This window comes from Phytophthora cinnamomi (genome assembly GCF_018691715.1).
Source record: "Phytophthora cinnamomi strain GKB4 chromosome Unknown Contig49, whole genome shotgun sequence".
In the NCBI taxonomy this organism is placed as follows: domain Eukaryota; phylum Oomycota; class Peronosporomycetes; order Peronosporales; family Peronosporaceae; genus Phytophthora; species Phytophthora cinnamomi.
In genome coordinates, this window is record NW_027150982.1 from 410,336 (window position 1) to 435,967 (window position 25,632).

A 25,632-nucleotide genomic window follows, 5' to 3' on the forward strand; every position below is an offset into this window, starting at 1 on the left:
ACTCGGTATCCCCCGACGATGTCGTGTCCTCAGTTTTCTCTGCCCAAGCATGCAAAACCCAAAGCGTACATGTATCTAGCCTTCAAGTAGAGTATCGTATTTATTCCAACAAATATACAAGCAGACTTTCACACCTGAGCTGTTGCCCATCTTGCCATCGGATGGTTGATAGATAATGTCGTGATCATGTACTATACCCACTCATTCGTCGTGGGACGCATCGACTCCACTCTCGTACGAATGGTTTCGATTTCAAGCACCTGCCGATAGACGATGCTCTCGGCAAGGTACCTAGGCATGAGCCCCTTGAAGTCGGCTCGCACGATACATGTGAGTCTTGTAATGACCGCGTCTTGCTCCTGGGGGTCTGAGTTTTCATCCCAGCCAGCCGCGGAAGGCTCAATCAGAAAGCCGCCAGTGGCAAATGCCATTCGCACCACTCCCTTGCGCTCAGGTACATCTGCGCGTGGAATGGACTCCTGAAGCACTGCATACGTATCCGGTCGACCCGTCTTCTCCACGAAGCTGTGGAGATCACAAGAATCGCGTGGCTTTACCAACCACGCAGGCCACAGCGATAGCTTTGAGTGCTCTCGGTAGAGCACAGACTTGGAGTCATCCAGTGGTTCAACCCTCCTCGTAGTCGTCTTACCATCGTCAGTGCTGCAACTTGGAGTCGTAGAACATGCGCTCTCTAGTGATCGGAGATACTGAAACACGCGCTTGGGTGTTGACCGGATAAGAACATGGCCCTTCATCTCCACCAATCGGTCTTTTTCGGAAGCAAAACCTCCTGATGGGCACACGAAGTGTCCAGGCGTTTTGCGCAGCACCTCGACATCGCCACTACTTCTGTACACTGTCCACTCAGCGCCGTCCACATCGTTTACTTGCAGTAGACGCTGCAAGCCATTCTGAGAGAGCTTGGAGTAGTAGACCTTCATCAGCTGACTGTCGCGATGACTTGTGTGCCCTATTATTTTGTCTAGTTCCTCTAGCGACACGGGCATCGCGATGTCACGACGCTGAGAGGCCTTGGATCCTGCCAACAACTCGTTCGCCTTTTCCTCTTCATCTTCTTCCTGGATTTCTGCAGGGTACCCAGCACTTTTCGATGTCTTCAACTTCCTCTTCGGCCTCTGAGGCCTTACGGGCGAAGCTGTCATAGCTGAGGCCGATGTCGGAGGAGTGGAACTTCCACTGCTACTGCTGCTTCCGTTGTTGACCACGATCTGTTGTTGACGTCGAAACTTGCTGTTGTCAGCAACTTCCATCGCTAGGTAGTTCAGGTTACAGCTCATCCAGTTGCGCAGCACTGCACAAGCAGCCTCAGGTGCCTCCATTATCCGTGCTCCCGTGAGATTCACAATTGATGGATCTCTACCCAGACTGCTGCTGCTCCGACTGGCCCAAAGTTGCGATAACCGCGGGGCAGCGTTACTGCGGGCGACCATGCTTTCCCGACGAGGATCATTCTGCGCTTGTTGGCATAGCTGGTCGTAAAAGCGAGTGAGCTTTGGCCGATTTCGCGCGAGGAAGGAGTTGAACGGAACCATGAATGATTCCGTCGAGGCGGTGTACTCGACATTGTTTGCTAGCGACTGCATCAACTTCGCCAGCAGCACAAGAGTGCGTTGCATCTGCTTGTTTGGAGCCGCACTGCCCGGGGTCAAGTTCATCTTGTGCGGCACCACGAGCGCGGGACACAGGAATCGCAGAAACACAAGGCCACCCAAGTGCATGTAGAACTCCTCCTTGGCGGCACTGACGGTCGAAGACGTTCCGTTGGAACTGTTTGACTGCGTGAGCACCTCCTCGAACAGATTCTCCTCGATGGAGCTGAGTCGCGGCAGACCTCCTAGCTGTCCAGCGCTCTCCACTGACGTGCTCTCCAAGAAGCTGTTGTTGTTGTTGTTGCCAGCGTCCGAGAAGATGAGGCTGTTGCTGCTGCCGCCCATGGCACTGAGTCGAGGCAGCGACACGTTGCTGCGTCGGTCGCGCTCGATGAGCCGCAGCATCTCCAGCTCCAGCACGCGGTAGATCTTGGCGATCTGGTACGGGAACAGCGACGCCGCGCTGAAAATGCGGTCGAGCGTGCGCTCGGCCAGCGCCTCGAGCCGCTGCTGGTTGGCGAGCAGGTCGTCCTGCGGCTGCAGGTAGCGCGGGTTCACCTCGTAGCCGTCGGCCGCGACCCAGAGCTCGTCGATCACGTCCGCCAGCGCGAGCTGCAGGAACTCGCCGCCCAGCTCGCACGTGTACTCTCGCAGCAGCTGCAGTAGCCATCCACAAGCATTTTACACAGTCCGTCAGTCTCCCTATCCCTGCCACGTCGACGAACCCTATGCAGTTGAAGCCGTACAGCTGTCGTGGCCGAGTTGGCTCGGAAGAGCTCGTTCCAGTTGAGCGTGTGCACCATCTCGCGGAACATGAGCAGCCCCAGCAGCTTGCGCAGCTGGTCCTCGTGGTTCTCGAACACGAACAGCAGCGCGCGGATCACGTTCACGTCCGCGCCGGGCGGCGTCTGCCAGCAGCACGCGATAGTCAAGTCAGCACACACACACACACACACACGCGTCCGCTACTGCCGCCGCTGCTGCGTACCGTGGCGAGCGCCGAGGCCAGGCGGAACTCGGGGTCGTGCACCAGCGCGTAGATGAGCGCGCTCTCGGCGTCCTCCTGCGTCAGAAACGCCACCGCGTTGCGCACCGTCTCGTCCGGCCCGGCGGCGTTGGCGTCGGCGTTGGCAGCGGCGGAGGCGCTGGAGGACGCGGCGCGGACGCTCGGGTGCGTCTTTTGCTGCGAGGCGGAGGCCATGGGCGGCCGCGGGTCGCGCTCGGTGTCGCGGCGGCGGCTGCGCAGGTTGTGGGCCAGCGCCCGCACGGCGCGCAGCACCCGCATCAACTGTCCCGGTCCCGTCTCGGTCGACCCGAGACGCACGGGCTCAATAGAAGAGTGAGAGAGGCGGAGTATGGAGCGGCCGTTAGGAAAGAAAGGCCCGCCGGGAAAAAGAGAGCGCGGTTGCGGCGCATCTCAGCTGTCGATACCCCTTCCAATACGATTGGATGAATGGTGCGTGTCGTGTTGGATTTTGGACTGTTAGGTTTGATAACCGTGGTAAACGAATACATTGAGTGGAATGAGGAAATAACAGTGTGAGCGGCGTCGAAGGTGCGTAACGCAACTCAGTGCGCATGGGCCGCGTGTTAACGTGAAAGCAGTAGACGACGGTGGATTCCGGCGCATAGTGGCGGCATCGCGTGGCGACGAGTCCGCTTCGCGGCGGGCACCGCAACCACGAAGGACTCGCGGGGCGCGTAACGCGGGGAAACGCCCTGCTTGGTGGCTCTGGGCAGGACTGGGCTGGTCGACGACCAGAACCAGCAGCAAAAGACGGGCGCGGGTTCAGCGCTCACACGTCGCATGCACGGCAACATCCTGCGAGTTGAAGCGGTCGCACTGCGAGCGGCTCCAAAGTATCGACCGCACTTCGCTTGGCGATGCATGTATTACTTGTAGCTGCCTGCAATTGATGGCGCCGTGAGTCACAGGCACTGGGGCGACGTCGGCCACAAGTTGTGGCGCTTCGAACCACCAGGCCTCGGCCTTTGGGTGCGGTCGTCGTTGGATGTGTGCTCGCGAGTCACGACCGTCGCCGTGTTACTCGCTGCTGCTTCGTGTCAGCGCTACGCGTGGGAGCATTGGGCAGCGCGGCGCCGATGCGACGCTCTCACGCGTTTAGATGGTGGTCGACTCGCAAGTCATGCCTTCAACTCCACGTCACTGACTGCGCGACAAGGAGGAGAAGATACCTGCACCACGACGAGGCGAGTGATCGTCAAGTCGACGAGGCCTCGCTCCGGCCTCGCTCCCCAGCGTGTCGAGACCGACAGGCCCGCCCGAAACGCATCGCTGGAAGACTCGACTCGAGCCACCCTCACGTACAGGTGCGGCAGTTGCCGCCATAGGCCTACGCGGCGCGCCTCCGTCTCAAGTCAAAAAAGGGCAGGCCTTGCCTTGGGCACGATGGACGGCGCCGCCGTCCTTGTGGTGAATCGCGATCAGGAGATTTGCCCTGCGTAATTTCTGAGCGGCCGCGCTGGAATGGGCCCGTCGGGCTAATTCCACCGGCACCGGTGGCGTCCTATTAGTCTGCACTTACTGCTGCTGGTCGAACTGGGCGAGGAGCTGCTGCAGGCGCCGCAGGAGCTGCTCGTTCGCGCTCTGAGCGGCGCGGAACGGCGCGCGCAGCGTCGCGGCGCCACCAAACAGTACGAGGGCACTGCCGTCCGCTGCCGCCTGGAACGGGACAAAGTTCTGTCGGCAATTGCAGCAATAGCATCTACAGTTAGCAGAGACAATGGACGACCGCCGCAAATTTTGCTGAGGCTCGCGCACCTTGGTCAGGAACTGGGCGAGCTGCTCCCGTCGGCGCTGGATGCTGGTCGCGTCCTCCTGGCCGTGACTGTCGCTGACTTGTCCGCGTAGCTCTCGCTGTAGAGCAGCTAGCGTGGGGAGATCTGCGCTGTCGTGCGGCTCCCTCTCGATGCCTCGGACGTGGCGGGCCATCAAAACCTTGGCGCTGTAGCCCGAGGCTGCAGGGCACAGCAGCGCGACGTGGTCCGTCTCCGGGTCGATGCAGTACAGCAGGCCGTCTGTGGCCGTGCCATCCTGCAGCTGCACGCGCACGGGCTGCCCGATGAGCGCTCGGGACTCGTCGAACAGCGAGCGTTCCGTGGCCATGCTCTTGTGGTATAATACCAGTAAACCTGTAGCTCTTTGGAGGCCGATCTGCAAATGGTTGGCAAGGCAAAACAGACCCGAGTTTTAGCGTGTACAACCATATACATTTCGATATATGGCATAAAAAGCAAACTAATGGAAGATGAAGTTGAGGATGTAGTGGCGAGGAGCGTCCTCGGACGCCACTAGACTGCTGGCTGGTCCTAGATACCGAGCTTTGCTTCCCTAGCCGGTGACAGGCTTCTCCACGTGCACCCACAGCGCGATGAACATGAGGCCCACAGCGATAGAGATCGAGCCCATGAAGTTACCCTGGTCCATGAGACTCTGGTAGCTCCAACCGAAGTACTCCTGGATGCTCATTCGCACGCTCGGGCCCAGGTTGTACGCGATGTAAATACCCATGAGGACGGCAGCGCACAGCATCGAGTCACCATGAGAGTACACGCGGTTGTAGTACGCCACGATGTAGCGCACCATGGCCCAGACGATGCCAAACACCGCGCCAGAGAACACCAGTACGTTCGGCAGCTCAGCCAGAGATCCGCGCGTGGCATCACGCTTGTTGAGCCACTTGGACTTGCGACCAGTGAACTTCCACACGATGGCGCCCAGCATGGCAGTGAAGTTGGTGAACGCGTACACGAACCTCGTCTCCTGTGATCGCACCACATCGTTGTTCTCGACACCACGCGTGCTCAGAGCAGAGAGCAGACCCTGGATAATGAGCTTCGGCACCAGCGCAACAAGCACACGCAGGCCGTTCACGAAGATCGGAGCGTAGCCCGTGTACAGGAAGTACAGCGTGATGTAGTACAGAAGAATCACCGGGATCGAGTCGATCGGGTACAGCGTCGAGTTGAGGTAGAACACACGGCGCATGAAGTTGCTCGGCTTGCGGTACTTGGGGATGTCCACGTGGGGGCGCTTCCACTCCGGGTCAGCCACGTTCTTGTTCTTCTTCATCAGTGCCGTTTGGAAGTTACCCTTAGCCCAGCGCTTGCGCTGCGCCATGGCTCCAGCCACCGAGTCGGGAATCAGTCCTTCGGCCAGACGGATACGCTCGTGAGCCTCGCCTTCGAAATCCTTGCGGAAGTACAGCGCCTTCCAGCCCATAGACACAAGACGCTCGCCAGTGTAGCAGTCCTCCGTGAGCGTTCCGTACTGAATGCCGCCAATCGAGTCGAGAGCCTCGCGACGAACCAAAGCGTTCGTGCCAGCAAACGACGCGCAGTCGTAGCCGTCCTGACCAGTCTGAATAGCATCGTAGAACGTGGCGTTACGGTGTCCAAGCGGGTCACCAATCTGCAGCTGAACACAGTCACGGAAGTACTGCGGTGTTTGCACGAAGCCCACAGCGTTGTCACGAACATCGTCGGAGTACGTGTGCAGAATCGACATGTCCGCGTCACCGTTGTTGTTGTTCGTGTTGCACTTCCGGCACACGCCACTCTTGCCCAACTTCGAGTCGCAGTTCATGCAACGCAGCTCCTTCTTGGTAGCACGCGTGTCACTCAGCGTACCGTTCACCTGGCGACGGTGCAGGTCGCTCTGCACGTGCATCGCGTTCTCAAAGCATTCCTTCGAGCAGTAGCTGATGCGCTCCTCCGGGACACCCGCGATCTTGCACGACGCGCAGCACATCTTAGCCACGTTCTGGCAACCCATGCACGAGCAAGAGTACTTGTTCTTGTACTGGCGGTCTTCGTCATCGAAGAAGAAGGGCAGCGTAGCCAAAATGAACTTCGGGTGAGGCTGCATGTCGGAGTCCAGCAGCAGCATGTAACGACCGTTGGCACCCTCGTTGTACAGACAGTTGTTGATGTTGCCGGCCTTCGAGTAGTGCGTCGCCGGCTTCACGCGTCCAACGAAAGTCACGTGCGGCAGGCCAGGGTAGCGGTAGTCATCACGGAAGGAGCCCACAGCACAGTCCGCGCGGTTCACCACCTTCGGGCGAGATGCCGACGGCAGGTTAGCAGACGAGTGCAGCTTACGCCACGCGTACACCTCCATCTCCTCGTTGGGGTCGCACACACGGTCGTACATGAACTGAGCGACTTCCTGACGGAGGTCACCGGCCTTCTCCAGCACCACCTTGTTCAGCTCGATCGCCGGGATCGGGTTGCCCTTAGTCCACTTGGTGCTGCAGTAGCCGTCATCCAGCACGTAAATCTGCAGGAGGTGCGGCGGGTACTGCAGGTTCATGCAGGCCATCAGCGTGTCGATCGTCTCCTCGGCGGGTTCCGAGTAGTGGCACAGCAGGACATCGATCTTCGGCCACAGGTCATCGGGCACCTTGGGATCAAACTCGTCGAAGTAGTGAGCGCCACGACGCACAGGCTTCCACATCCCGAGGTAGTAGAGCGCGCCCAGGACGATGGACACCAGCTCGGCGGCGATGAGGGCGAAGAACGACACCCACTGGGGGATCGGCGGGTTGTGGAAGCACACGACGTCGTCCACGCCCGCCAGCTTCAGGTACCAGTCGGGGGGCGTGAACCAGCCGCTCATGGGGTTGGCCAGACAGTTGAGGTCGTCGGGGGTGTTGTCGTACACTTCCTGGCACGTCAGGGTCCGGTTGCTGGAGTCGCACGGCTGGATGCCCACGACGAACCAGAAGACGAAGCCGAAGATCTCAATGATGCTCAGGATGAGGAAGAGGAAGTACAGGATGCGGTACGAGGTGATGCCCTTCATGTAGTACTTGCGCACGTTGGGCAGCTTGCGCTCGATGATGTTGCCGGAGCCGCAGGCCACGATGGCCTCCTCGACGCCCTCGAACCAGAGTCGGTACTCGTCCTCAGACTCGGGGCACAGCACCCACACGCGGCGCTTGGTGGTGATCTCGAAGCCTCGGTGCGGCAGGTCCAGCCGCGCGCAGGGACGCAGCTGCAGCGCGTCCTTGAGCTCGATGGCGCCCACCACCAGGTCCGTGTTGCGCGTGGTGAAGTACTGGCGGCACTCGAGGTGCGAGTGGAAGTAGTAGATCTTGGCCTTCTCCAGCGCGAAGTAGCGGCGCTTCCAGCTCTTGTGGATCGGGCCCTTGACCGTGCGCTTGCCCTGCTTGTGCATGTAGCCGTGCACCGTGATCACGTTGTCCTGGAAGCTGCCGGTCTCGTCCGAGGGCGGGTCGCGCCGCACGATCTCCGTCTCGCCAGGCTCGCGGGCGCCTGTGGCCGCGGGCGTCGCGTACATCTCGTAGTCGTCGCCAGGCGGCGCCGCCGCCGGCTTGTCGTTGTTGAACATGTCCGCTCCGGGGCTTTGGGTACGAATGAGGCTGCGCAGAGAGAGAGGAGGCGTTAGAAGGCGGCGGGCGGGTCGAGGGGGTAGAGGGCGGGTGGACGCACCGTTCCGAGGCAGTCGAGGCCGCTCCGTTTCTCGCTCACTCGTGCTTCTCTCGAATGCAGGGAGGGGGCCGCGCTCAAGAGCTCAAGAGACCGCGGTGGTTTCCTCTCTTGCGCGAAACGCCGAGTGAGCGGTCCTCTCTATCGCACTAGTCAGCGCGGCCAACAACTGCCCGCGCACGGTGCGACTCGACGGCGGACCAAGGGGCTAGGGCGAGCGGACGGAACCTCGCATCTCATCTCAAATGGGTCCCTGGGAGACCCATTCTTGGCGCATACAAAGACCAAGATCTCGGATGTGGCAGCGGGAACTGCCCGGATGGCAGCTGCTAAATCGAGTTAGGGCTGCCGCAGGACCTCTACATACCGAGCAACAGGCTATGCCGACCACTGAATTGCGAGAATAAGAGGCAGCCGTCCCCTTTACCGCAACCAGCAGGCAATGTTGCGTGTACGCTGCGCTGCAGTCGTCATTGTCCAAGTTGCTAGTGTAGGCCAGTTCGTTGGATGAAAGCCATTGCTTCATCGATACAAAGCGCGAAGTCCTTGGCGAGAAGTCCTTGGCGAGAAGTCCTTGACGATAAAACTTTTTAGGATCGCTAATTGATACAACGGAAAGGAGGCTACCATGGTACTAGCAACTAGGTAGTCAAAAGGCTTAAACAGTCATGCAAGTTATCGTAAAAGTACAAATGCTATCCTCGTATCGATGCTTCGCTCGCTGGCCTTATTTAACCGGCATATTTGGCAAGATGCAACCATTATACTGGGTCGGTCCGTGCAGCAAAGAAGGGAGGGTTAAACAGTGAGATCTTTCCGATCTCCCCGTAAGATCTACCTTTTACAAATTGTTTGTGTGTATGAATCGATTTTAAGTCAAATTATGCAGAGAAAACCTGCCTCGTGAGTGTTTTCCTGTGCTTAATTTGAAATGGCACTGAGAGTTCTTCGTGAGACTCGCTGGTAGTCTTGCTCTGTAAGCGTCACAACTGGGGGACAACAACCTCCAGATTGAGGCAACGCGGTCGTTCACTGGTATGATCATCGGATACCACGTCAACTCGCTACAGCTATGTTCCTCACTCACCATATCTATCATCGAACCAAACAATAAAAGCGTTGGAATGAGATGCAGCGTGAGTTCTCTTGGTTTTACTAGGCTTTATACCGCTGCATCTCGCATGCGTTTTCTGTGGAGTATCCCACGCACGTCGCTCTCGAAACTTCTCATGGACCGACCCGCAGAAGAACATCCTTCCAAGAGCGACGGTCAACGGTGTAAACCAACCCAACAACATCGATCGAGCTTCCCAGATTAGCAAAAAAACGAGAGGAGAATGTCGTGGTTGCCTTTAATTGGGCTGTTAGCCTCAGAAGATTATTTCACGCAAAACGGCTCAACGTTACCGTAAAACCAAACTGAAGTCACCGCCGCTCGCCAAACTGCCACTGACAGCACGGAAGTTGTCAGGTAAAGTTGAGGAGTCGCTGGTAAAGTTTCGGATCATCGAGGCGACCCATTCTGTCCTGCACGGACCCATTCGCCCGTAAAAAACCTCGCAGCGAACGTGGTGTTCCGTCCACTGCGTCCGCTCGGGGGCGGACATAATCGGTGTATAACCGATAATACCGGGGCGATACCGTTGCAAATTTTCGGCACGCCCAAGTGGATTGTGGAGGTGTGCGATATCAGGTCTCCGTCCGGCAGAATCAAGGGTGCCGCTCATATGCCACCCCTCATACACCATGTGCATTGGGTTCGCCCCGGTGGGTGCGCATCAGCGACGACACCAAGGCGGCGACTATCCATGATAGTGCATGTCATGCATTGGGGGCGCCCATTGAGCTCCGTCTGCGTGCTGCGGTGCTAATGTTAGGCGCCAAGTTTAGATTAGGGTCGAAACGGACCAGCGCTGGGTGTAGATCGGTGCATGCTGCCAAAGTTTGGCCCAAACGGACATGCCTCGTGGCCGTTTGGGGCCTTCTAGCTTCATCGCAGCCACTCGCATGCCTTTCCTGGCGTACAAGTGCCAAGGCGTTTTGCCACGCGAGTCTCACGCTCGGATCCGTTATCAATTCGGCAAGTTTTGCATCGCAGATACCTAGGGCACGGATATCGGGCATGAACAGATAAGCACATCGCAAGAGCTGGGAGCGGAAGAAAATATATTGAAAATCAAGCACGTAAGCATGAATAGCACACGGAGACGCCTGCAGTCTCCTGATGCGGCATCCTTGGTCTCTTGTGACCGGGACCTGGCCTAAGGCCCTAGCTACACTGCTCCCTTTCTTAGAAGGGGTTGGAAGTGGGCTGCTCGATCCAGACCCACAGCGTGATGAAGACGAGTCCGAACGCAATCGAGATCGAACCCACGACGTTGCCCTGGTCCGTCAGACTCTCGTAGCTCCAGCCAAAGTACTCCTGGATGCTCATGCGTACGCTCGGCGCCAGCTTCACGGCGATGAACAGACCCATCATCAGACTGGCGAACAGCAGCGACGCGCCGTGCGACGTCTGGATGCTGTTGTAGCCAGCCAGGAAACGCACCACCGACCACAACACACCCACGACGGTGGCAAAGAAGATGATCACATTGGGCAGCTCAGCGGTCGAACCACGGCTCGCACCACCCGTGTTGAACCACTTCGGCTCCTTGCCCGTAATCTTCCACCAGAACGCCTCCAGCACGGCCGTGCAGTTCGTGAACGCGTACGCGAACCACACCTCCTGCGATCGGATGACATCACTGTTGTCCACGGTACGGTTGCTCAGCGCCGATAGCACGCCCTGCACGAACAGCTTGGGCACCAGAGCGTACACGAGACGAGCACCAGCCATGTAGATCGGGGCGTAGCCCGAGAACAGGAAGTAGATCGTGATGTAGTAGAACAGAATGGCCGTGATCGAGCCGAGCGGATACAGCGTCGAGTTGAAGTAGAACACGCGGCGCATGAAGTTGTTCGGTCTGCGGTACGACGGAACCTCCACCTCCGGCATCTTCCACTCGGGGTCGAAGTACTGCGTCTTCTTGTTCATCAGCGCGATCTGGAAGTTTCCCTTAGCCCAACGCTTACGCTGTGCCAGCGAGCCAGCGACCGAGTCAGGAATCAGTCCTTCAGCCAGACGAATACGCTCCGACGGCTCACCCTCGAAATCCTTGCGGAAATATTGTGCCTTCCAGCCCATGGAGCACAGCACCTGTCCGGTGTAGCAATCCTCCGTCAGACTTCCGTACTGAATGCCGCCAATAGAGTCCAGAGCCTCACGACGGAACATGGCGTTCGTGCCGGCAAAGGAAGCACAGTCGTAACCATCCTGACCAGTCTGAATGGCATCGTAGAACGTAGCGTTACGGTGGCCCATCGGGTCGCCAATCTGGAGCTGAATGCAGTCACGGAAGTACTGAGGCGTCTGAACGAAAGCCACGGCGTTGTCACGAACGTCGTCCGAGTACGTGTGAAGCGATGACACGTCCTCACCCTCGCTGTTGCCAGGGTTGCACTTGCGGCACACGCCACTCTTGCCCAGCTTAGCATCACAGTTCATGCAGCGCATGTCGATCTTGCTCGAGCGAGTGTCGCTCATTGTGCCGTTCACCTGGCGACGGTGGACCGCGCTCTGCACGTGCATCGCGTTCTCGAAGCAGTCCTTTGAGCAATAGCTGATCTGCTCTTCAGGAACGCCGGCAATCTGGCAAGAAGCACAGCACAGCTTCGCAACGGCGTTGCAGCCGATGCCGCAGCAAATGTACTTCGCCTTGTCCTGACGATCCTCGTCGTCAAAGAAGAATGGAAGTGTTGCCAGAATGAACTTCGGGTGGGGTTGCATGTCCGTATCCAGAATGATCAGGTAGCGGCCGTTGGCGCCTTCGTTGTACAGGCAGTTGTTGATGTTACCGGCCTTCGAGTAGTGCGTCTCCGGCTTCACACGTCCAATGAAAGTCACATGCGGCAGACCCGGGTAGCGGTAGTCGTCGCGGAACGATCCCACAGCACAGTCTAGACGGTTCACCACCTTAGGACGAGATGGGGAAGGCAGGTTAGCAGATGAGTGAAGCTTTCGCCAGGCGTAGACCTCCATCTCCTCGTTCGGGTCGCACACGCGATCGTACATGAACTGAGCAACTTCCTGACGAAGGTCACCGGCGGTTTCCAAAATGCCCTTGTTCAGCTCCACCGTGGGGACCGGGTTACCCTTGGACCACTTGGACTTGCAGTAGCCATCATCACACACCCAGATCTGGAGAAGGTGAGGCGGGTACTGCAGGTTCATGCAGGCCATCAGCGTGTCGATGGTCTCTTCAGCCGGCTCGGAGTAGTGGCACAGCAGCACGTCCACCTTTGGCCACAGCTCGTCGGGCACAGGCGGCTCGAACTCGTCAAAGTAGTGAGCACCGCGACGCACGGGTTTCCACATGCCGAGGTAGTAGAGGACTCCCAGCGCGAAGGTCAGCAGCTCAGCGAACAGCATGGCGAAGTACGACGCCCACTGCGGGATGGGCGGGTCGTGCCAGCACACCACTTCCTCGACGTCGGCGATCTTCAGGTACCAGTTCGGCGGCGTAAACCAGCCACTGAAGGGCTTGTCCGAGCACCGCAGCGATATCAAGGTCGTGTCCAAGATGGTGGCGCAATCCGAGTCAAGACGCGACGCGTCGCAAGGCTCGAGGCCGATGACGAACCAGAAGACGATGGCCAGCAGCTCGACGATGCCGGCGATCAGGAACAGAAAGTAGAAGAAGCGGTACGTCTGGTTGCCCTTCATCAGGTACTTGCGCACGTTGGGCAGCTTGCGCTCGATGATGTTGCCGGCGCCGTTGGCCACGATGGCGCGCTCGACGCCCTGGAACCACATGCGGTACTCCTCGTCCGTCTCGGGGCACAGCACCCACACGCGGCGCTTGGTGTGCACCTCAAAGCCCTTGTGGGGCAGGTCCAGCCGCGCGCAGGGACGCAGCTGCAGCGCGTCCTTGAGCTCGATGGCGCCCACCACCAGGTCGGCGTTGCGCGTGGTGAAGTACTGGCGGCACTCGAGGTGCGAGTGGAAGTAGTAGATCTTGGCCTTCTCCAGCGCGAAGTAGCGGCGCTTCCAGCTCTTGTGGATCGGGCCCTTGATGGTGCGCTTGCCCTGCTTGTGCATGTAGCCGTGCACCGAGATGATGTTGTCGCGCTGGCCGCCGACGCCCACGGCGTCCGACACGTTCATGGGCGGCAGCGCCGGCCCGCGCGGGTCCACGTAGCCCTGCTGGCCCACGGGCCGGCCCTCCTGCGGGTAGAAGCCGGCGCCGCCGTCGTTGGCGCCCGTGGCGGGCGTGGCGTGCAGCTCGTAGTCCTCGTGCTTCATGAGCCCCTGCTTGTCGTTGCCGAACATGGCTGGGCTGGCGGGTGGTATACTACACAGCGGCCTGCTCCCCTTTCAGCTAAGGAGCGCCCTGTGTGGTTGTGTGTGCGCGCGCGTGCTCAAGACTCCGCGGTCGTCCTTTGGTCTCTCGCGAAGAAGCGCAACTGGCACGACGAGGAGCCGGCGAGCGGGCGAAACCACCTGCGCGGTTCGTTACGGGGCAAACCACTTGGATTCTCTATGCCGCCACGACCTGCGGAACCGCATACCGGACCTCCGACACCTTATGCGCCAGCTGGCGGCGGACGGTCCGCTCGCGGGCGGACGGGTGAGGTTTTTTACCCAAATATTTGGGCACCCTTTGGCGATGTGGCGGCTGCCACATCAGAGACCTGCGATGTGCCAGTGCCACATCGGAGACGTCGGTGAGCTTCCCGTGTCTGTGGTGCATCGCAGACCATGCGACCGAGCTGGGTTGACGATGGCGATGGTCTCGATTGGCATAGGCGTGGGTCGACCGACTACGGGCCCGTTGTTCGCAGCGCGGTCAATCCAGGGGCCCGGGAAAGGAGACCTTGATAGAGGCTGGATTGATTGATAATCCAGTGTACCCATGTGTGGGCTCAGGTGTGAGATCCGATACGGGTGAGATTCCAGGCCACCCAGCCCTACTGGCGCTTGCCTGCGGGGTTGGTGACGCAGCCTGCACGTCAGTGTGTGGCCATCATCGCGGCAAGCGGGCAATGGCAACCCGCGACTTGCCACTCGGCGCAGCGTAGCGCGTGACTGACGTCGTCGGCCGTTCGAACGTGAAGGCTGCAAGCCCCGAGAGAGACCATTACTCTATGCCCACCAGCGTGGCGCGTTACGACAGACTCGCTGCTGGATGCGAGTCCATTGCAACCCGTTAGCTGCAGTGCCAATATTTAGCCGCCGCCTATACTTTCGCTAGTGCCGGGTCATGTACTGTCTGACTGTGCTAGCATTACGTGTAAACGATGTGTCTTCAAGTTCAAAATCCGCGACCTCAACTTCGAGGATCGTCACACAGGAGACAGGTTGCCGACGCAGGCTGATGACAGCAAGTTGACGTCGGCAAGGCGTTACCTTGCTAAATACACATAGCAAACCACCGCAACTAAAGGTTCAGTGGATTCGCTGGCCACAACGATGACCAGCATCAGTCGCCACAAGCCCTACATGGAGAAATCATACTTGGTGTTAGGTGCCTGGAATCTCACGCAAGATTTCGCGAGAATACGATGAAAGCGGAATGGAGGCAACCAGGTTGCTGAAGTGCACCGACAAAAACTGTAGGTCCGTATCCTTCCGCCATTTTGATTCGGGGACTGCGAGACAGACGATGGCGACAGTGTCATCGCGACATGTTCATGTGAAGACTTCGGCGGGGCGCAATGGACTAATGCTAGCATCTTTTCCGTTTGTGTTAGTGGCTTGGCCGTTTTGCAGTACAACACGCCGCTCTCCAAGCAATCACCGCTTGGATATACGTGGTCAAACTGCCAACCGTCCTCGTTGCCTGAACGATAAGGCACTATTCACTGCCAGGAGGGACGTTGTAGTGAACTTTGTGTCTACGTCCAAGCACTCGCATCGCTTGATGTGCTTCACCTCTCCCCAGTCCTCGCTGAGGGCCCCTCAGCGAGCGCTCTTTGATCCGACCTTTGTTGAGGGCACAGATTACAGAAATGCTTCAACCTAGTCACCCAGCTATCCTCACTATGGACTGTTCCGTTTAGAAGCTAACGATTTCAGCCCAGGGTCACTCCTGCATCTCATCGCCAGCTTTCATGGATATACGGTACTCCACAACAGATTAGTAGTCACACGAATCGACTAACACAAGACAGCTCTAGCCCGACTACCAAAAGACATTGCTTCAATCATTCATTACTACGTGTGTACCCTTCAGTCGGGAGTCATGGTCTACTGCTCTACGACTTGACAGCCAGGTTCATCAGGTGCTCCATGAACACCTTGAGACTCACGTCGTCCGTGAAGATGACCTCGCCCTGGCCGTCCATGCTGTTGTGCGTGACACTCGGGTTAAGCTTCGCCATCAGGAAACGCGACTGCGACTTGTGTTGATCACACACAACGTAACGCGGGACGGGGAAGCGGGAGTCCATGATAAGTTGTGCGTCGGCTTGCGGGGCCTCGAGCAGATTCTTGAAGTTCTCGTGGGCGGGGTCCTCGTGGAACTTCTGGTCACGCCACGCAGCGATCGTGTCACCGTGGAAGACCACCACGTAGAAGAACGAGTCCAGCAGCAGAATCGTGTCGGACCGCACGCTGGCAGCATCCAGCAGCGCCGGCACGGGGGGTCCGTTGAACGAGTACGACAACAGCGACGGCTGAATCATCACGAGCGAGTTCGTCGTGCTCTCGCGCAGTAGGCAGTGACGGTAGTACGCACTCTCATCAGGCGAGTATCCGAACACCGTCAGGAACTGCGAACGGCGCAGGTGGAACATGAACTGGGGGAAAATGGCAAATTCAGGCGACAGGCGGAACGAGGACGGATCGTCCTTGCGGTAGTCGGCGAAGCGGGAGGCCAGCCGGATGAGCGATCGGTCGATCCAGCGCATGATGTCGAGCTGCTCCTCGCCCTGCTCGGAGCGGTGCACAGCAATACGGGCCAGCAACACAGCAGCAGCCTCCTGGTCGAAACCACGTCCCAGTGTGGCCGTGTCGTTCGGGTCCACGGTCCAAGGACCGCAGATCGTTGTCACACGTGTACGATAACGACCGCTCGCGTGTTGGTAGCGTGTGATCAACTGAATGTAGCGCGCCTTGCCCGGTGCCAACGGCGTCTGGTTAGAAATGTCAAAGTAGATGGCAACGGTGGTGTTGGGGTCAATGCCGCCCATAGACCAAGCGTTAGTACCGCCCACTCCAATCTCCACCTCCGAGACGTTCTTCGGTGTCGCACCCTGGCGCTTCAGCGGAGCGCAAGGGCCGATGGCACCAGCGACCTTGAACTCGCGGCTGGTAAGCACCTCCACAGAGGCCGCGAAGGCCATCGTAAGCTGATCCTTGTCACAGTCCGCCGCTTCGTCCGAGAATTTGCTGAACATGCGACGGAATGATTCGCGGAAGACAGACTGGCCGAACGAGTCGGCAAGCACAATAACACCGCCAGTCTTCTGCACACAAGCCGCCATCTCCATCACACCACTCTGATCCAGAGAACACGCAAAGATGTCGACCACGTGGCTCGAAGCCACACAGCGAGCCGCCAGATCGTTGTAGTGCACCAGCGCCTTCTTAGTGAGCGGCGCCTTGTCCTTCTGCAGATCCGTGTGCGAACGAATGTCCTCCTTGCGGTCACGGCTCACAATGGCACCAGGGCCAACCGTAGGGGGACCGCCAACGAACATCATGATGCGGGCACCCTGGCCACGGAACGTAGCCTCAAGAAGACCCACGCAGACGGACATGGCCACACCCGTGCAGCGCTGCGGGCGCTGGTCAGCAGCCACAGGCCACGGGTCGCGCTGCAGGTCCTCCAGGATGGATTCGAGCGTGAAGCCGCACTCAAACACCGGCAGCAGGAAGCGGGCCGAGTTGCTGGTCTGCTGCTGAGGCTGCTGGGGCTGGCCCGGCACCTGCTGCTGCTGTTGTTTGCGGGTTGCCGCCAGGCCTAGCATGTCGTACACTTGCTGCGCCGTGAAGTCCTTGTTGCCGCGGAAGACGTGCGACTTGGGCACTTCCGGGAAGCCCAGCTCGTGCACGTGCACCATGGTGCCAAAGGTCACGAGACCGATGAGCGCATCGGGCGGCAGCTGGTTGAGCGTCTGCTGGATCGAGTCCTTGAGCTCCTCGAGCTCCTCCTCGGGGACGCACGTGTCGATGCAGAAGACGAAGACGGGGGGTCCGGCCTGGCGGTTCTGCAGCTCGTACTCGAGCGTCGTGTACTGCGGGATGAGCTCGGCCGGCAGGTTCTCCTGCGTGATGTTCTCGGCGTAGTGCGGCGGGAAGTGGTTGCGCGTCACGCAGAACGGGCAGACCCAGAGCTTGGAGACGAAGTCCACCTGGCAGAAAGGGTTGAGCACGGCGGCGCAGGCCTTGCAGTGGATGGGGTCGTACTCGACGGCGGGCGGCATGCCGTCGATGGGCTTCAGCGGCTGGTACAGGCAGCCCGTGGGCATGACGCAGCGCGTCTGCTCCAGCTTGGTGCAGGGCCACGAGTTCCACGAGAAGCGCACGCCGTCTTTGGCCTCCATGGCGTGGAAGTCCCACTCCTGGGGCTGCATGCCCGGCTGGTAGCCGCCCTGCTGGGCGTACTGGTCGTAGCCTCCCTGCTGCTGCTGGCCGTACTGGTCGTAGCCGCCCTGTTGGCCGTATTGCTGCTGTTGCTGCTGGTCGTAGCCGCCTCCCTGCTGCGCGTATTGCTGTTGCTGGTCGTAGCCTCCCTGCTGCGCGTACTGCTGCTGCTGCTGATCATACTGCTGCTGCTGGCCGTACTGCTGCTGCTGCTGCTGCTGGCCGTAGCCGCCTTGCTGCTGGTCGTAGCCGCCGTAGCCGCCCTGCTGCATGGTCACTTCGGGTCGAGGGGGAAGTTTGCGGATTAGATCCACGGATGCGCTGCCACGTTTCACGCGTGTAGTGTACTGTACACAATATTGATGTGATGGACACGGAATCAGATGACGATGACGCGACGCCTCACGCGTAGACTCAGATACCGCCGTCACGGAAGTGGATGTAACGGCGCCGAAGTGTCGGCTGCTTGGATCCAGCGGAGCCCATGCCTGTCTAGGGGCTGATTCTTGGCGGACGTGGTTGCTAATCTACGGCGTGTATTTGGTGCGTGTGTGGCGGCGTGCTGTGGGCGCGGCCCCTTATATATATGCTGCGCAGCTACTCCTGGCTGGGCGTCTTTACTACTTACAAACAATCAGTGGCGGCTATCTGCGGCGGTCGGTCAATTCACAGGCATGTACTGCTTGCTCTCGATGCGGCGCTCCTCCCGCCGTCGGCGCAGAAACGTCGCGAACCTGGTGAAGCTCACGTACATTCCGATGACGAAAAACGGCAGCACGAAGGCCCACGTGAGCGGGTGCGCCAGCACCTCCGAGAGCGTGGACGACGGCCCGCCCGCCTGCACGTGGTTAGCGGCGAGCGCGCCGTCCGAGCGCAGCGCGTGGCCCGCGCCGTTGTGGTGCCTCGAGTAGTAGATGTTGATCTCCATGGACGAGTCGTCGTCGACGCCGTCCTCGTTGTCCAGCGCCGCGACCTTCTTGGCCGGCGCGGACGCGGCCATCGTGGGTGCCGCGCCCAGCACGTCGGCCGACAGCGTGTTCACGCAGTCCACGGACAGCACGTCGGCGTGCGCGAGCATGCAGAGGCGCACCTTGCGCACGGCCTCGACGATCTTCCGCGGCTCCACCACGTCGGGCGCCTCGCGCAACAGCGCCGCCAGGTTGGCCTCCTTCTGGCAGAACGTGGCCACGTCCTGGGCACACGCGGGGCCCGCGGCCTCGGCGACCGGGGCCGGCGCGTCGTCCGCCCGCCGCTCCAGCTCCTGCTTGTCCTGCTGCTGCTGCATCTCGCTGTTCTCGCTCTCCGTCGCTCGCGCGTGGAAATAAGCCGAATGGCGGCGCAAATGACGCTTCGTTGCGTCCGTCGACTGTCATCGGCCGACGGCCGGCGCTCGTCTTTTCCCGCCATCGTCGGCGCGGGACGTAATGTCTCGTCGTCACCGATACGGTGTTAAATAGCGGCTATGAGGGGGTTGTATACTATCAGAATGCTGTTTCATAAACGCATATTTTTGTAAACCAACATTGTCTTGCACATCGAATCCCTCATTTCGATCGCACGATGCGTCTGGGCATCTGATATCCCCCATTTCACCACGCTCGCTCTCACCAAGGCGGTCAACCGCTCTCCGGTGCCGCTCGAGCCCACAAGCGAGCTCCGATTCGCGCGGGGATAGCCGCTGCCGGCTCCGGGGCGCAGCCATCTGGCTGCGCCACCCCGTGAGACGCTCGCCGGCTGGGAAAAACTGCCAGACGCGCGCGGACGCCAGACATGCATCTTCGTGCGGCCACTTCAACCAGGCGCTGTCGTGCTCGCACACATCCCGCGAGAGGCGAGTCCTTCCCCACGCGAGAAGGGCCGCAAGAGAGCGCGCGACGCGGCAACCGAGCCTTGCTCAATTCAGCGCGCGTCAAGCTGGCCCCCTTCTTCAAGTCCGATGGCACGACCCCATTCTGCGTCGGTCGTCACGCGCGCCACGAGCAAGCGGGCAAGCAGGGCGCAAGCGCGCAAGCAGGGCGGAACCTGGAGCCCGAACCAGTTGTAACGGTCGGAGAGAGCCGATATAAGTGTGCGACATGTGAGCACGGTGTGAGTCACTCTAACTGGTGTGCCGCCCACCAAGTTGCAGCGCCGGCAGCTCGCTCCGCTTCAATCGAGACCATGAGCTCCCTGTCGGCGGCCGAGGTGAGCGCGCTGCTCCGTCTGCTGTGGCCGGCGGCGGCGACAGGCGACGACGACTCACGCCGCTGGTACCAGCAGGGCTTCGAGTTCCAGGCGCTGCAGGCCTTCCCGCTGGGGCTCGTGCAGGGCCACGGCGGCCCGTGCGGCGTGCTGGCGGCTGTGCAGGCCGAGCTGCTGCGCCGCTTCCTGTTCGTGCGCCACCGCGAGGCGCTGCGTGGTGCCGCGGACTTGGACCTGCAGCAGCTGGTGGTGCGCGAGCGACTGGCGGAGGACGACGCGACGCGACGGCTGCTGCTGGCCGAGGCCATGGCCTCGCTGCTGGTGCTGTGCGCCGACGACGGCGCTGGCGATCAAGCGGTGGTGCGCGTGGTGGTGGCGGAGGAAGAAGCAGAGAAGGAGGTGCCACGCTACAGAGAGAGCACGGTGCAAGTGCCTGCGAGACAGGCATCGGCGGACGCCCCGCCGCAGGAGCTGGTGGCGCTGCTGCAGCGCGAGATGCCAGCGTTCTGCAGCCCGCTCGGCGTCATCAACTTCACGTTCAGCGTGCTACGTACCAAGGGCGTCGAGACTGTGCGCGAGGAGATGGACGACCCAGCGAACACGCTGACGGGGGCTTTCGGCCACTGCACGCAAGAGCTGCTGAACCTGCTGCTCACGGGCAAGGCCGTGTCCAACGTGTTTGATGGGAGCGTCCCCATGGGCGACTCGGGGCTGTCCTTGCATGGCGTGCCGCGACGGGCGCGGATTGGCTACTTGACGCAGTTGGAAGCGCTGTGCTACTGCCAGGTGGGCAGCTACTACAAGTCCCCGCAGTTCCCCGTGTGGGTGCTTGGCAGCTCCTCGCACTTCAGCATTGGGTTTGCCTTGGATGCTCGCGTGTGTGAGGAATCGGCCTCAGCGCAGCTCTTTCAGCGGGTGCAGAGAGTGTTTAAGACTTTCGACCCTATGGAGACAGGCTTCATGGAAATGGCCTCGCTAGCTGAGTCGCTCAAGCAGCTCGGAGTATCGCCCGAAGTCCTCTCAAACCAGTACTGGATGGCGCGGCTACTGGCCAGACTTGAAATCTCCAGTGGCGCCGGCATCGTGCTTTGGGACGAGTACTGGAAGGTCATCTCGGTGCTCTTGCATACTAACGACTTTGAACTGGCGCTGTCAGGCGAATACAATCCTAACACCGCCACAGAAACGCGGCCTCCCCTTCAGCGGTCGGACTCTGACCTCGCGCGGGAGTTGCAGGCACAATTTGATGCAGAAGAGAGAGGTGTCTCTCTTACCCCCTCCGCCTCTGTTCCAGCCAGCTCACAGCCATGCCACCCGCCACCACCGGAGCCAACGCAACCTCCTGTGCTGTCGTTCGACTGGTTTTACTACAATGGGCTCGGTAACAACGATGCCCGGAGCAGTGGCCGCCGTCCTCAACTTGCCAAGTGTCGTGTGACACTCGAAAAGTCTACGGAGTTTATTGGTAAATCGGTGCCTATTGAAAATTCGGGGAGGAGTGGGGGTCATGGTTCTCCCCCGCTTGAAGAAATCATGAAGACGAAGTGGCCCAGTGCTCGAATCGATTGGTTGGGCTCTCCCGTTCCAAGTATTGACTAATGGCGCGAGTGGGTATCTCTTGGGTTTACTGGTTTTGTTGAGCGCCTAGCAAGCTTTTAGGAATTTGGTTTTGTGTTGGTCATTACTCTGGGAAAGAACATATTCAATGACTCAAGTTGAGACTAACCTATAAATGATTGATACACGATAAAATGAAATGCACTTTTAATCACTGCTAGAACTACTGTATTCCATTCTCCAACTTACGTAAGCTTTATGTCGAGTTATGATTTCCGGAATCGGTCCCCTGTTTTTACTGAGGCTTACTAGTAGCGGCCAGGATCTTGTGCTAGCAAATGCTATCGTCATGCTGCTGGCAGAGCTCAAACTCACTGTACGAGATGCGAACGCCCTTGCAAGCGGAATTTCACGGTGGATATACCCCGATAGTGCACCGCGGTAAATAACAGACGTAGACAGCAGCGAGGTTTGAAATATGGTGATAAAACCGCAGTGTCTCTCGGGATTGACTCAAGGACAGTTGAGTATTCTAGCAACGATGTTCGCTCCACAACCAAACAAAATCTATGCTGTTCTACTCTCGTGAGGAGTAATAGAGCAGGAATTCTCACTACTCCGTAGATACGTGTAGCGGCAGCTATGAGACGTGCAACTCGACGTGCAACTTGTATAACTCCGAGGGCAGATCGGCATAGGTGGGCAACTCGCAGGGTGCACGCGCCAATGCGCACCGAGGGCCATGGCACGACAACGACCAAGCAGAACTTACCAGGTTTCTCGTTGTCTGTCCACTTCCTAGATTTTATTTTTGCGGCCAACGACGATTGCACTCGGCATGAAATCCTGCTGCCTGAGTTTATCACGTACCCGGCAATTCGCAATTTTACCGAGCGATGGCGCGGTTTGTTGCGCAACTAAGTTCCAGGAAGCCTGGATCACTGTTGTGCCTCCGTAATCACCATACTTCTGCTAATTGAATGCACTGGCCAGCTTAAAATGTGAACAAAGTGATCATTCTACATCTATGTAGAATGTAGGATAATTGTCACTGCCTGACCAGCAACCGCATCTAGCCGGAATGTGTGCATTTTTGCGCTAATAATTCTTCACGGGAGTGAGCACTGCGCGGGAGGTAGCACAGCAGACACACTTGAGCGCACAGCAAAGAAACGAGGACGCTATTAGCTTGCTATTATATAGTACACGCACGACAGAGCACCTTTATCCAATATTAGCTAAAGGAGAGTGCTCTCAAGCGTCGACGCTTGTTACGTTTTCCCAAGTCTTCAGGGTATCCGTTACAAGGCCTCTTCCTGGCAGTATTCATGCGCGCAGATCTAAAGTCGCGGCGATAGGGTGGCGAACATGGTGGCAGACGAGAGCGATGACACAGCGAGCGGGATCGACAAAGACGGAGAAGCAAACGTGGCAGATCTTGTGCTTGGAACGGACGACATCACTATCGTTAACGCGGCGCTGCCCGATAGTGGGCAGCAGGATGATGACGGATGCTGCAAAGAGGAATCACCAAGGCGATCCTCGCTTCAGACGTCAATCGCTCCTCGACCACCAGTTACTGAACTCGTCTTCACAGAGGCTGCAACGTTCTACGACGTATTTGGGTTCCTGGGGATTCCCATGATGATCGTTTTCATACTTTCGGCCATTTGGACGTTCACACTGGCATACATACAAGTACATCCCACCGAAATGGCCAATTCAGTCATGAACACGACTAACTTCGACAACGGCGAGTTCTGGCAGCTTCCTCACCAGGACGATTCTATTGTGATTGCTTCTGTAGCAATGCTCTCGTTATTTGGGACCGGCTACGCGGGGTTGGTGTTGGTGATGCTGTTCTGCTACCGCGCGTTCAGCCAGGATAAAACGAACCACAAACCTGAAAATGTGGACAACGGTGCGAACGCCGCTCCCAACACTGGAACTACAGTTAGTGTTGCGGCATCCAGGCCGAAAGCGACTAAACTGCATGCGCTCATTTCGTACAAGTGGACCGTTCCAAAAGACATCCGCGATCACTATTACGTAAGTATCGTATTAGTATGACAAATCGAGTGTAAAGCTGACACTAACGAGTTATCGTGTGCGGGGTATGCAGACTGCAGTGCTGGATCTTCCCAAGCTAATCTTTCAGACAACCACGCTCTTCACGTATCTCGGCCACGGATTTCCGACCCCTGTTGTTTATCTCTATTCGGTTCTTCTACTATGCAACTGGTTTGTGGCCTGCTACCGCTCCCAGCGTTACGTGGTGGACCCCAACCTCATCATCGCTCGACTCTACTATACGTACGTACCCAGTGGTTACAACCCACCTCTTTGCTAAAGAAACATACCAGAACTCACTCATGATATGGTCCCATGCTTCATCTGCCTGTGCAGCTACGACTTGTTCTTTGCCGTGTTCGCTCCGCTAGTAGTGCTGATTTACTTCATCCAGACGTTCCAATTCAACCGTGCCGAATTCGCGACGAAGATGGAGACAATCCAAGGTGGATCGTTCGATACAGTCGCTCGGCTCTTCGGAGACCCGTCACAGATATCGAGCTTCTGCAACGCGTTCCACTACTTGCAATTCTCATCGGGGTCATCGTTGTTCTTCAAGTCTGCGCTCAACCTTCTGTCGCTGTACAAGTGGCGCAAGATCATCATGACGTTGATCCACAACCACCATGAGCGTCGACTCGAGCGGGAGCGCAAATCACAGGTGCAGCCGCTATCGGATGAGAACAAGACACGCGTACGAGCACACAGCCTGAAAATGGCCATGACCAAGAAGCTTGACGCGTCAACATGGAAACCAAAAGTGGGGAAGCATTTTGTTCCGAAAGTCTTGCTGTCGTTGATCTTCTTTGTTGCGGGCTCGGCGATTTTCGTGTATTCGATTGGGTCTGTGCGATCGAGTAAAGCGGTGTGCCACAAGTTCGACAAGTGCGTTGTGGCGAGTCACCGTTGGACGTTTGGAGCCGAGCACTGTCCGTGCCTCGTATTCGCAGATCGGCAAACGGCACCTCGGACGTTTGCGGAGTGGACGGATCCCAAGGATACTACCTCAAATTTGGCCGAGTTGGCGTATGCGGGTGAATTGCGTATCGTCCAGATTATCAACCGTGCCGTGCCGGAATTGCCGGAGGAGTTACGGAAATGTCGAAACCTTGAGCAGCTCATTTTGATCTACACGAAGACGTTGCGGCTTCCTGAGTGGATGTCCGAATTTTCTGAGCTGCAATACTTGTAAGTTGGAATCAACTTGGGTTTGTCAGCTTGCCGATGTTATGTAGTGGTTTGACATGTTTGTCTTGTTTTGAATGTGGCAGTCATCTAGAAGGCGACTATACCAGCAAAAGACTTCAAGTTGTCCCTGCAGGCATTTTCGACCACATGCCTCACTTGACATTTATCCATTTTGGCGGTATCCCAGATGTGGAGGAGCTCCCATCATTCTCGTCTCTAAATAACCTTCTCTATCTGGCGCTGGCCATTCTGAACTCGCTGAAAGAATTTCCTAGTTTTGAAGGTCTCTCGAAGCTCAATACCTTAAACATCGTGGAAGCGACGAGGGCCAAGACGCTTCCTTCGCTGACGCCACTTGTGAGCCTCAAGTCGCTCGGAATCCGCTACCGAACTGGAGTATGCTGCAATGGGTTTATCACGGGTACGTGCGACACCACTTCGTTCCAGTGTGTGCCGAAAGCTGGCGAGCCGTATCCGATGACATGCGTGAGCGAGCGGGTGTCCGACGCAGACAAAGCGATACTCGATATGTACGACGCAACCGCGATCTGTCCGAACTCGTTTCCGTACGACTTGGAGGCATCAGCTCCGACGAAGTACACGTCGGATGGCCTCTGCGATAGTACGATGTACAAGGAGTGCTATTTGAACGGGGTGCAGGGCATCTGCTACAATACCCGGATGATGGTGATTAGCTGTGTTACACAATCAGCGTACATCACGATGCGGCAGCTTCAGATCGAGCGGAAGGTTGGGGATGCTTGCAACGTGACAGTGGAGGCTTGGCTTGGCTGTAGGTAAGCTTAGTAATCAATAACTTTCTTTCATCATGTTCCGTTTGTTCGATCTCGTTAGGTCGTTATCAAGTTAACAGTAAAGTACGGCAGTACTTTTCTCCACTGTTTCAACTGTTAGTTGAGGCAG

General features: G+C 58.1%; 8 protein-coding genes across 9 annotated transcripts; 2 read left to right on the top strand and 6 right to left on the bottom strand.

The window, feature by feature from the left end:
• Positions 1-191: 191 nt before the first annotated feature.
• On the bottom strand, positions 192-2,898 carry IUM83_08157 (methylmalonate-semialdehyde dehydrogenase; the record flags this gene model as incomplete). Its single annotated transcript, XM_067932511.1, has 3 exons — positions 192-2,270; positions 2,360-2,521; positions 2,602-2,898. 3 exons carry the CDS (start codon positions 2,896-2,898, stop codon positions 192-194), a joined length of 2,538 nt encoding a protein of 845 aa, XP_067790070.1.
• A 1,257-nt stretch (positions 2,899-4,155) lies between these two features.
• IUM83_08158 (Gem-associated protein 6) lies at positions 4,156-4,740 on the bottom strand (the record flags this gene model as incomplete). The annotated part of the gene is made up of 2 exons (XM_067932512.1): positions 4,156-4,314; positions 4,396-4,740. The coding sequence occupies 2 exons, from the start codon at positions 4,738-4,740 to the stop codon at positions 4,156-4,158; spliced, it is 504 nt and encodes a 167-aa protein (XP_067790065.1).
• A 225-nt stretch (positions 4,741-4,965) lies between these two features.
• IUM83_08159 (cellulose synthase 1) lies at positions 4,966-7,986 on the bottom strand (the record flags this gene model as incomplete). Its single annotated transcript, XM_067932513.1, has 1 exon — positions 4,966-7,986. The coding sequence occupies one exon, from the start codon at positions 7,984-7,986 to the stop codon at positions 4,966-4,968; it is 3,021 nt and encodes a 1,006-aa protein (XP_067790066.1).
• Positions 7,987-10,374: 2,388 nt separating this feature from the next.
• On the bottom strand, positions 10,375-13,455 carry IUM83_08160 (cellulose synthase 2; the record flags this gene model as incomplete). Its single annotated transcript, XM_067932514.1, has 1 exon — positions 10,375-13,455. One exon carries the CDS (start codon positions 13,453-13,455, stop codon positions 10,375-10,377), a length of 3,081 nt encoding a protein of 1,026 aa, XP_067789926.1.
• A 1,925-nt stretch (positions 13,456-15,380) lies between these two features.
• Positions 15,381-17,984, bottom strand: IUM83_08161 (the record flags this gene model as incomplete). Of its 2 annotated transcripts, none has more annotated exons than XM_067932516.1 (1): positions 15,381-17,984. In XM_067932516.1, one exon carries the CDS (start codon positions 17,982-17,984, stop codon positions 15,381-15,383), a length of 2,604 nt encoding a protein of 867 aa, XP_067789925.1. The 2 variants fall into 2 exon arrangements, with proteins under 2 accessions (XP_067789925.1, XP_067789924.1); XM_067932515.1 differs by having other exon boundaries at positions 15,381-17,189.
• A 389-nt stretch (positions 17,985-18,373) lies between these two features.
• IUM83_08162 (uncharacterized protein) lies at positions 18,374-18,997 on the bottom strand (the record flags this gene model as incomplete). Its single annotated transcript, XM_067932517.1, has 1 exon — positions 18,374-18,997. The coding sequence occupies one exon, from the start codon at positions 18,995-18,997 to the stop codon at positions 18,374-18,376; it is 624 nt and encodes a 207-aa protein (XP_067789946.1).
• Positions 18,998-19,872: 875 nt separating this feature from the next.
• On the top strand, positions 19,873-21,492 carry IUM83_08163 (FAM188A protein; the record flags this gene model as incomplete). Its single annotated transcript, XM_067932518.1, has 1 exon — positions 19,873-21,492. One exon carries the CDS (start codon positions 19,873-19,875, stop codon positions 21,490-21,492), a length of 1,620 nt encoding a protein of 539 aa, XP_067789927.1.
• A 1,326-nt stretch (positions 21,493-22,818) lies between these two features.
• Positions 22,819-24,712, top strand: IUM83_08164 (uncharacterized protein; the record flags this gene model as incomplete). Its single annotated transcript, XM_067932519.1, has 3 exons — positions 22,819-23,499; positions 23,573-23,763; positions 23,857-24,712. The coding sequence occupies 3 exons, from the start codon at positions 22,819-22,821 to the stop codon at positions 24,710-24,712; spliced, it is 1,728 nt and encodes a 575-aa protein (XP_067789929.1).
• Between the last annotated feature and the right edge of the window lie 920 nt (positions 24,713-25,632).